The sequence below is a fragment of the Lissotriton helveticus genome, chromosome 12 (assembly GCF_964261635.1).
Source record: "Lissotriton helveticus chromosome 12, aLisHel1.1, whole genome shotgun sequence".
NCBI lineage: Eukaryota > Metazoa > Chordata > Amphibia > Caudata > Salamandridae > Lissotriton > Lissotriton helveticus.
The window spans coordinates 865,841,880-865,853,318 of NC_136073.1; the positions used below are offsets into that span (position 1 = coordinate 865,841,880).

The following is an 11,439-nucleotide window of genomic DNA, read 5'->3' on the forward strand; positions in this document are numbered from 1 at the left end:
GTCATGGGCTTTCACAAGGTATTAAATGCATGCGTTTTTCAAAGCATTTGAAAAATCTGCAACGTGGCAGAAAACAAGAAAAAAAGCAGTGGGTGAAATGAAACTAAACTGGTCTCGTTGCTTCATATTTCTTGATTCTGAGCAGGCCATCAAATTTTGACTGTTTGAGGGAAAACATATATATTTTTTTTGCAGTTTTCACGAGAGGCAACTTTCCGTACCTTGGGAGGTTTTTCGCTTCTGGAGATCTACGTGAAAGTCTTTACTTTTGCTGCAATTTATGTGGCCTATAAACATCCTTAAGGCTAAAACAAAAAGGTCTGTTGAACATATACTTAGAGAAAAGTTTTCTCTAGATTTACAAAGCTAATCACGTGTGTACTTTGTTTTACACGTGCAAACTGCCCTTTTAAGAGTGTAAAACAGGCTTCTCCAACGTACCAGGTACCTGGAAGTAGCTCCCTTGTGTGCAGCACAGCAAGCAAAATTAGAAACTTTTGCTTGGGTGAACTATTTTTTTTTTTTTTTTTTGGTGTAAGATATTTATTGGTCGTAAACAAACGTTACACTGCGTCGTGCCAACAACCCGGAGGCAGGCCGCGATATTCACAAATAACACACAGTGATAGGGCCCATGTAGGGACGCTCCAGCATAATTGGTGAAAACGCGTCCTGCAGTTCCTGTAAACACTGTATAAGGAGATTAAACATGCAGCACAACAGAGGCAAATCACATAATCTTACATTTTTTCTTTTCCCCCTTTAGTTCGGGAATGGTGCCGCAAACAGCCAATATCAAACGTGAGTCAGACAACGTCTCGTCATATTGGCAAGCACGGAGGTCATATCGCAGCAAAACATCAGATGAGCATAGGTAAAACTGCGGCACTCATCCACCCAACCCCCCACAACAGTGCGAGGGTAACAAAGAACTACGTGGTGCTGAGTGAAATAGGATCTATATAATCAGAATGGGACTCTCGGGGGCGTGTGCGCAGGGGTGCAGACAGCAGGAGAGTGATGTAAGCAGTTGGCAGGTTCAGTGGTAGGGACAGTCCAGGTATCTCCCATGAGGTTGGGGGGGGGGACAGTGCAGCTAGTGTTACGTTCGATCAGTTAGTGGGGCGTGACGCTAGGTACAGTAGGCGCTAAGGAAAGGGCAGCCAGGGGGCGGGGAATATATTACTCAGGTTATGGGAGCAACCCCCCATCCGTTCTCAACCCAACGTAAACAGATGTCAAGCAGTCTAAGGATTTCAACCCATGTCATCAGAGACGCCCACGTCAGGGGCACCCCCGGAGGCATCAGTGCTCGCTCTCTCCCTGGCCCATTGGAGGAAAGGTTCCCAAATGTCATTAGGTCTTGTAGCAGTGGGCATCGACTCCCAGTAATGTGTAAGTTGTGCCTGACCATAAGCCACATCATTGACCCATGCCTGGAACGCAGGTAGAGCCTTACGGCCCCAATTTATTGCCACCTGCCGTTTCGCATACAGGAGTAAGATCGCGTGCAATTTTCGGTCACAAGGCTCAGTGTCTTTGACATACCCCAGCAGGCCCACAAGCGGGGTGGGCTCGTCTGAGCGGTGTAGCATTTGGTTAATGGCAGTGAAAACGGCTGTCCAGTAATCGTGCAATTTAGGGCAGGTCCATGCCACATGTAGGAATGATGCATCCTCCCCGCCACATTTCCAGCAGGAAGCGTCTTCTTTGACGCCCATGCGGTGTAACAGTGTCGGGGTACGGTAGTACCTATGTAGGAACTTAAAGTGGACCAGTCGCAGCCTATAGTTCGGAGATAGTGCCAAGAGTTGTGCGCAGCAGTAGTCCCATGTGTCGTCAGTGAGGGGGTCAGCCAGGTCTACAGACCAAGCCCGTTTGGCCGCCGGTATAGTGATCGGGGCCTGCTCCTGCATACAATTATATAGTCTAGAGACCAGCTTCGCGGGGGACGGTCTCGTCAGCAAATTGTGGAGTGCGTCCAGGCGCGGCGGCTCCTCAGGGAATTGAGGCCACAATTTCTTACAGGACTCCCGGAGTGAGTGGTGCAGCAGTGCATCTGAGAACGAGTCAGGTGTGTCATCCTCCCGCGCCGGCACCTCAGCAAACTTCCCGTCGGGGTAGAGATCAGCAAACGTCCGTATGCGTTCCCCTCGAAGTAGAATAGTTTCACCCCTGGCGCATAGGCACGGCAGCATCGGGTTCCCACGTAGTGGGATCGATGGCGCGTAGAGTAGCGGGAGCTTCGCCCTGATCCGCAGCTCTCGCCAGGACCAGCGGATCATTTCCACCGTGTCAATATCGTTCGATGGGCGCGTCGCCCTGCCGTACAGCGCCACCTGGAGAGGCGACGGGGCGGCAGCGGCCAGTTCCACCGCCACATGTGGTTGGAATGGGGTGGGGAAAACCCAGAAATGCAGGAACTGCGCCTGCGCGCACAGCGAATAAAGTTTGAAATCCGGCGCACCAAGGCCACCCTGCCTGAGCGGGAGGGTCAGCAGGGCCCAGGAAGACCGAGCTTGGCCCCCGGCCCACACCAATTGCAGAAGTAGCGACCTCACGCGTGCATGGAAGTGCGCCGTCACTGGCACGGGAACATTTACAAATAGATATAAAAATTTTGGGAGGACTACCATTTTCACCAATGCTATCCGTGCAACCAGGGAGAGGGGAAGCCTGCTCCAGATCTCTACTTTGCTTTCAAGCCAGTCCACAGCTCTCCCGAAATTCAGGGACCATATTTCTTGCATGTCTCGACTCACCCATATACCCAAGTATTTCACCGCCTCGGTTTCCCACCGTAGGGGATATTCTGAGGGAGGCTGTGCAGTAGTGTCTGTCAGGGGGAACGCTACAGATTTCGACCAGTTGATCGATATGCCGGCCAAACCCTCGAATCGCACGAATTCTCGGAGCAGTGGGTTCATATTTTCAGTGGGATCTTTAATGTACAGAGTGACGTCATCCGCATATAAGGAGATCAGCAGACTCCGGGAGCTGAATCCTATCCCCCTCGCCGTATGATGTTGACGAACCCGGGCCGCAAGCGGCTCCATGGCAATAGCGAAAAGGAGAGGGGATAGGGGGCATCCTTGTCTGGTCCCCCTGGAGATGTGAAAGGGCTCGGATATCAATCCATTCACACTCACTCGCGCCCTGGGTGCATCATACAGCAGTTTTATCAGTGTGACGAAGTTAAGGCTAAACCCCATCCTCTCTAAAATTTTGAACAAGTAGGGCCATTCCAAGGAGTCAAACGCCTTGGTGGCGTCTAGAAACACCACCGCAGCCTGGGTAGACGGGTGTAGGTAGTGCAAGATGGAGAAAAGTGTTCTGAGGTTATGGGAAGTCGCGCGGCCTGGGATAAACCCAGATTGGTCAGGAAGCGCTATAATGGGTAGTAACGGTTGCAACTTGTCCGCAAGGACCTTAGCAAAGATCTTAGCGTCTATGTTGATGAGGGAGAGGGGACGGTAAGAGTCAAGTTCCGTGCAATCTTTATCGGGTTTCAGGAGGGTGATTATTAGGGCTTCGCGCATCGAGTCCGGGAGTGCATTCAGTTCTAGAGCTTCAGCAAACAACGAGTGTAGTTTCGGGGCCAATTCTTCCACATAAGTCTTGTAGAAAGAAGTCGTAAGCCCATCCGGGCCAGGCGCCTTGTTCGAGGGCATGTTCTTAATGACCTTTGCTATATCTTGGGCAGTTACGGGAAGGTCCATGTATGTCCTGTGATTGTCGTTGAACCAAACCAGTGCAATAGAATCAAGGAAGCTATCTAGGGAAGCAGGGATTTCCGCCTGGCGAGTTTTGTAGAGGGATGAATAAAAATCAGTGAATGCCTGTAAGACTGCCTCTTGACCCACCACCAGGGAGCCCGCGCCGTCGTGAATAGTATGTATGTGATGAGACTGCGACCTAGGGGCGATTAACCTGGCAAGGGTCCTGCTCGGTCTGTCCCCCTCTCCGTACCTCCGTGCCTCAGCCTGTTTACCTAGAAATTTAACTTCTCGCTGCGCCTCCTCATTAAATACGAGCAGTTTGGCTTTGATATTGCCGGCCAGCTCTAGGGTCGGGTCCCGGCAGAAGGCCAGGTCTAACTCTTTCAGTTCCTGTTCAAGCCTGGACAGAGAACGCCGGATGTCACGTAGCACCCCAGCTTGTCTAGCTATACACTGACCTCTTATCACCGCCTTAAAGGCGTCCCATACAATAGCCTCTGTGGAAGCCGACCTCTCATTATCCCTGAAATAGTTCTCAATGTCAGTGCGAATGTCTTCAGTGAACACTGGGTCAGTAAGGGCATGTGGGGGCAAGCGCCAACTGAACGCTCTAGTGTTAGCACCAGGAATACTCAACTCCAACGCACAGGGGGCATGATCAGACAGTGACCTAGCTTGAACATCGGCGTTCACCACCCATGTCGCCACCTCAGGCGTCACCAACCAAAAATCCAACCTGGACCAAGCAGCATGATGGCATGTGATGCATGTACCCAGTCTCACTCCAGGGTGCCGAACCCTCCATACATCTGATAGCATTCCTTCCTCCATTACATCAAGTATAGCCTGTCGCGCATTAACCTGCGTGGGTCTGGCGGCACCCTGTCTGTCTAGCTCATCATTCAATACAACATTAAAATCCCCCCCTATCACAATCGAGCTACAGTTTAGCAGAGTAATTTGCGTCCAGACCTCCCGGAAAAAGTCTGGGTCATCCACATTTGGACCATATAGAGCAGCCAGGACCAGGGGCCTGCCCTGCAGCGAACCATGCAGAATGACAAAGCGGCCATCAGTATCAAGCACACATTTATGTTCTTTCCAATCCAACCCCCTACGCATAAGGATAGCCACCCCTCTCGCATAGTTGGAATAAATGGCTGAGTACACCTGTGACCATCTAGCATGTTTCAGCCTGGGCGACGGAGTCGCATTTAGATGAGTTTCCTGCAGGAAGCACACGTCAACATTGTGCCTAGACAGTACACCATGCATCAGCTTAGCCTTTTTGTAGTCCCCAAGCCCTCTAATGTTCCAGGTCCATAGCTTAACCCCCCCCATCCCAGCAATTTCGATTAAGTGTCCGAACACTCCCCACCGTGAACACCAACATTGTCCGGGTGCTCGCGCACCCCACAACCAGCAGCCCCTCTCGCACCACGCCAGGAAAGTCTAAAACCATCATGCACCAGTTCAAAACAAAGAACCAAACATCCAACCCCCCTCTCCTCCCCCCACCCACGCCAACCCCCCAATTAGGTTGCGTTAAAACCCTTGTCGTGCTCAAAACAGCACTCCAGTGAAGTAGAAACAAGAACAGTGGGAAATACCCCATGGGGCGAGGTGCTTCCGGCATACACCCCCGATTCCTCGGGGTGGCTGCACACCACAGGAGAGTCGCAGCTCTTCAGAGACAACCCGACTCACGAAGGCTCTAGTAATGTACCAGAATGGGATATAGTAGTGTCTCAGACCCAGGGCTGCACCCTGTCCAGGTCGATCCCCAAGCATGGCACATGAAACAGGTTGTGGCAGTTTTCAATCCCGGTGCCCAATGAGCGCGAAGAGTCCAGGGCCGCCCTTCCAGGTTTCAGAGTGGGGGGCCCTCAGTCAGGTAGGATCGACGTGGTCAATCATTGTCGCTCATCCGGTCCGCGTCATCTTCCAGTCTAGGCGATTTTCGACGAGCACCAGGTCCGCATATGTGTCGTTGGGTGAACTATTAATTGCATCCAGGCCTGTATGTATCCCAAAATCAACAGGTGTGTCTTTGCAATGAAAATATCTGTTTGTAGAACTCATATGCTGACGTTTGGATAACAATGGATTTCCAGAATATATTGAAAGTTTATATTTGAGTGATAATTCATGCAATATAACTAACATTAATCTGCTGACTGTGGTATTGTAACTATTACTGCCCAGTATTACCACGTAGAAGAATTCCAAACTGAAGAAAACTTTTCACGTTAGTGCTGTCAACTCTGCAAGATGCACTGAGGTGATCACTGCTGGTAATCGTGCATGGGGTGGCCACTGACGTAATATTATCTTACATGGTCACTATTGCAACACTGATATTATTAGTAGATCAGAATCACTTTATTTGATCATAAGTGTCTCTAGTTACAGAAAAGGTTGGAAAGCCCTGGTTTATAACCACTTTTGAATTATTAATACAGGGTTTTGTACTTCTAAAAGGTTTTCCTTACCTGGAGAGTTTTGTATGGGTACATCTACCCACAGCGGCAGGCAGTCGACCAGGGCCCGACTGGTCGTAGCGGGCACCGGGTGTTTCCCCGGTGGGCCGCCAGGGTGGGGGCTGGTTTTGGGCCCCTCTGGGGCAGTTTTTGTTACCGAGGGCCGGCAATATCGGCCCCCGGTAACAAAATTGCCTGAAACTGGCCGTTGCAAACTGCTGGGCCAGCCCCCCTAGGGGTCAGGGGGGCTGCGGCCGGGCGCTTTGCAAGGTTTTCAGTCTTGCCCTGCAGTCGACCTATAATGGCGGGAATGCCCGTTGAGTCTGCGCATGCTCACAAAACCTGCACTTTCTGGGGTATTGCTTCTGCCCAACCCCTGTTCACCCTTATAAAGGTTGGACATTTATGCCTGATATTAGCATGAGCAAATCGCTTTGCAAAGTGGGAAGAGCATTGCCGCATCCCAGAATATGGGTGGAGATCAGGTGGAAGGGATATTTTCAGCAGATAGAATTATACAAATATTATTATATCATACTAATTATATATGCAAAGCTAAGGGCCTGATTACGATCTTGGCAGACAGGGTTACTCTGTTATAAACGCGAGGGATAACCCGTTCACCTAATTACATTTCCATTATATCTTATGGTACTTGTAATACGGCGGATGCAATATCCGTCACATTTGTGACTGGGCATTCCATCCGGCAAGATCGTAATCAGGCCCTTAATCAAGGCCGATTTGCGCTTGAACCAAAATAGAAGACAGGAATAGCTGAACCTACCTGCCTCGGCTCTGCATAGCAATTTTGTCTTCATGCCAGAATGCTTCCCGCTGACACGCGTAGTGCTCTGCGTCTGTTTGCTGATAGTTATGAATGATTTTTCCAATGTTTGTTTCAATGCCTCAGGTACAGCCCAACAGCAGCCTTTGTCGCAGAGGAACCCGGGCCTGATCGTGGTGCTCTGCATCTTCGCCGCCGTCCTGGCGATTGTGTTGGCGGTGGTCATTGTGAAGGTCTGCCAGAGAGGAGGACCGCGGTTCAAGAGACTGGACGAGCTGCCCATGGTAGATATTTACCCTTACACGTGCACAATATCATACATTTATTTGTTTATCACACGTGGAAGCAGAAACGCTGATACTGTTTCAAAAGATGGAGTCAGTTGTTAGATGGGGGTTGTGTGTTACAATATCGCCTGCAGAATTATCGTGCTGCAAAAATGTTGTAACAATAAAGTAGAAAAACAAAATATCCTTTGCGGTAAATATATATTAGTAATTATAGATTTACTATTCTTAACTCTAATCTATAAACCTTGAATATCTATCTATCTGTCTGTCTGTCTATCTATCTGTCTGTCTGTCTGTGCTGTCTATCTATCTATCTATCTATCTATCTATCTATCTATCTATCATCAAAGTACATGCAGGTGGCATTACGTATAGTAAAGCTATACCTACCTAGATATATTTACCTTGTAGATAATTGGGTCATCAGTTGATTAATATTTTTGTAGCACAATATTTAAAGCTGGATATTCTTCTACCATACTAGATGGCTGCCATGTCAAAGGCGCCTGACGCAGGTTTTTTAATTCTAAGAGCACCAAGGAAGGAGTGACAGCAGAGGAGCCAAGAGCATTGGAGATAACCTCAAGAATTTGAATGGAGGAGATGTGTTAAGGTTGCCCAAATATGGAAGAACACATAAACATAGGACTGCCCTAAAGTCTTTAAACTAAACCTCTTTTTAAAGTTTGTGAAAGCTAAGCACGTTTGTAAATGAGTGAGTGCTTGAATGAGTGAATAAGAAGTTTTGTTGGTGAAATTGTTGGTGTAAATTGTGTGCTTTTGGGAGTGTATGACTTTTGCTGCTGGTGAGAGGAGCAGGGTTTACAAATTGGTCTGAAATCTCAGACTTTGCATTGCTGGGCACTCAGCTTAAGGTTTTGTCTGGGTCTGGTGGCTTAGTGGACTGATGCATCCATTGTATGGTCCTCTGTTAGACCTCGTTGTCACAGGTTCGAATCCTGGTGGATTCACTCAGTCTTTCATCCTTCTGAGGTCGATAAAATGAGCACCATTGAGTTGGGTAACAATAAACATCTGTTATTCAGCACCAAGATACCCTTGGGTGACCATGCGCTTTACAAATACACGTTATGTTATGTTATGTTATGAAGTGGGTGGGACTTCCTGTGGAATGGTAACTTCTGTCCTGAAGCCACAAAGTTGACTGCACTTGTACCACAGTCCTCTCCTGACACCCTGCTTGTGTTTGTTTACAGAACAGTGTGAATGAGGAGGCGCCCTTCGCTCGGTATCCTCCAAAATAATCCGCCCATTGAAGTTTGGATGGGAAGAAGACCAGTGTGGCCACATGCGCTCGGAAGCTGCCATTTTCTTTCTTTTTGGGGATTTACGGACTAACCAACCTTCATTTGTATTTTTCCGTGTCATTTTCTTGGACTCTTCGACCGATGTTGTGATGCTCCACATGTTACCAAAACCTCCTGAGGCCATGTTCTAATCATGGACTTTCGCCTCTTGTGTAGATGTATCGAACAGCTACAGTCGTTTTTTGTCTACAACAAGTACATAGCGCTAACTTTCTATAGCGAATAGAGTTTTTCCTAACCTGAATGTGTTTTGAGTTGGAAGTCTTTAGAGTTTTGGGGGGACACCATTCTGGAGTTATTTATTTATGTCCTTGGACGTTTCTTGGCCTTACAAACAAAGGCTCTGTGTGAGCAGATTTGAGTTGCTCCTGAAGTACTTCTAAATTGTCTGAAATAAGTCCCATCCACTCATGGAAGAAAGCTTTTCTGAACCAAGTTTTTAATATTTTTTTCATTCTATTGTTTCTCAGATTGGGCCCCTTTGCCTAGCTGTAAGTCTTTTTTTCCTGTCCTGTATTTTTCTTTTTTTCCCACTTTGTAGTTCTGTTTCCCTCTTTCTTTATCTCTCTGTTTCTTTCTCTCACTTTCTCCCCATTCCTCACTCTCCTCTCAGCTCACTAGCTCTCTCAATCTGTGTTCCTCAGTCCACCCCATAGTTGTTCCAACATTGCTACACACTTGGTTCTGGTCAAGTTAATGACAAGGATGGATATCTCAACCAAAAAGCACCAAACTTGTCTTCTTTTCCCTCTACATTCCAAATCTGCAGGGAGCTGTTTGAACTACAGCTGGAGAAATGCAGCAACTCTGGAGCGAATAGAAAGGGGGGAGCAGACAGAATGGGTCATCCTAAATGTCTTTTTCATCAGCTAGTCAGTGGTGTCTGCTTGGGCTAATAGTTAGTTGGGGCCCATATCCGGCCCACTACGACCCGAACAACGCCACATTTTTAGGCTAACAATTGGCTAAATAAATGATTCCTGTCTATATTCCTTGCATAGGGACATGCATAAAGTGATGTCTAAGATTACAGACAGAATTAGGGTTTCAAGTGTCAAAGAAATGGGGAATGGCCTAAATGCTCATGTGGCCAAAGTCCTTACAAACACTTGAGCGCTTCGGCTTTGGGTGAGGCCCAGAAGTGGGACTGAAGGAAACCTACAGCCATTGCCCTATGGTGCACCAGGATGAGGCATGGCATAGCTCTGGATCTAATTACCCCTATTCTGATTTTGGTGCCTCTGCCTTATAATTCCGGAAGTGTCTGGGTGGCAGATATTCCCTATGAGGAATTTTCTGTTGATGTGTAGGGCTGGGCATAGTTCGAGGAGTTTTGCTATGTGGAGTTCTACGAAGTTACAAAAAATCTCTGCGAAGTTCCACGAGTGGTGGAGTGCAGTGCGAACTGAAGTTTGGTCTGGTATTCCTGCAGCTCGTGTAGAAATTCTACCTGAGCGGCAGTTTGCGCTTGCGAACTTACTGTTCACAATCGCAAACTTACAATTTGAGATCGCGAGCCGGGAAAAAACTCAGCTGCACATCGCAAAGCAGAGTTTTCTGTGCTCCGCGGAGTGCAGAAAACTCTGCAAACTCCACGAACGGAGCGAAATTCATCGCCCAGACCTATTGATGTGTTATCCCGTTATGTTAAAGGAAGTTGAGAAATATAAGCCTCGATGGTTAGTTGGGACAAATCATGTCTTTTTGTATGTGCCTCTTGGTGCAAGGCAACTAGAACACTCTACTTCCTCTCTGTGTGCCATAAGGCCCGGCTAATATTCTGAGGTTGTGGTCTATCATACTTGAACGGAACTAATAGGAGGTAAAGCCCGGAAGGGACCAAGATCATTGTGAAACCTTTTGGCGTTGTAGCCGAGTATATATTGTCTTACAGACTATCCCTAGTGACTTCAATGCCTCATTCTGTATATATCTGGCGAGGGGCTGTCTAGGCTGTTATTGGGCAATAAGAGAAATAGTGACCAACTGTTGTCAAATTACCCTACAACAGAAGGGGCTTTGAGATCTTGGATCTGATGGTCAATTAAATGGCTTCACAGCTGACGTTCACAGCCACACAGACTCCGGCTCCTGAGTGAAAGAATTTCTATCCCTTGAGAAGCCCCACTGTCTAGGGCCGAGCCATTTTATCATGTTCTAAAACGCGTTTTGTTGATAATTTGTTAAAAGATCAGGTTGGGAGCATAACAGGCCTATGTAAATGTAGAGGTACTTATATAGCGCACGACTACCCTGAGTCATCTCGGCGCTTGTACGAATACCGCTGAGGAACCTTTCCTGGCCTTTCCCTGTGAAGTGTCCACTCCTGGGCACCCCCAAGGTGAAGCCAGGCATCCTAGCATTGTTGGGGCCATTGTGGAGATTAAGCAAGCTATTGGCCAGAGTTGCAGAGTGGGACCCATGATTAGACTAGGCACCGAGGCGAGAATGATCAGGTCCGGGGAAATTGAGCCCAAGACCCACCGAGGCGGGCATTGAACCCTGGTCCCGGACCAGACAGCTGCATCAGGGTCTGCCGCTCTAACCATTGAGCCACACTTCTCCACCTATCAAAAGCTTTTGTGGGGCCAGGTTACAAACCTCATGCAGGGCCCTTCACAGGCTTTCTATTTCCATAAGCACTTGGTTGAAAACAGAAAGAATATTAAGGGACATATTTAGAGGATGCTCCAGCCTGCTTTTGTGATATATACATTTATTTTGGAGATAGGGACTGGAAGTGTGTGGGCTGGGGCAAACAGCCTGGGTTGACTCCCCCTGCCCCACGCGTCATAGCCCTGTTTCATCGCTTCAAAGAGCTGCATCTTGTATCCA

At 48.1% G+C, this 11,439-nt stretch overlaps 1 protein-coding gene across 1 annotated transcript in view; it reads left to right on the top strand.

The window, feature by feature from the left end:
- CIST1 (colon, intestine and stomach enriched 1) overlaps positions 1-9,036 on the top strand; it is a 100,155-nt gene extending 91,119 nt beyond the window's left edge. Inside the window, exons 3-4 of the mRNA XM_078668401.1 lie at positions 7,113-7,270; positions 8,494-9,036. Of these exons, the coding sequence (XP_078524527.1) occupies positions 7,113-7,270; positions 8,494-8,541 (206 nt within the window). The 3' untranslated portion in view covers positions 8,542-9,036. The remainder of the gene's footprint in view (positions 1-7,112; positions 7,271-8,493) is intronic.
- Positions 9,037-11,439: the final 2,403 nt, after the last annotated feature.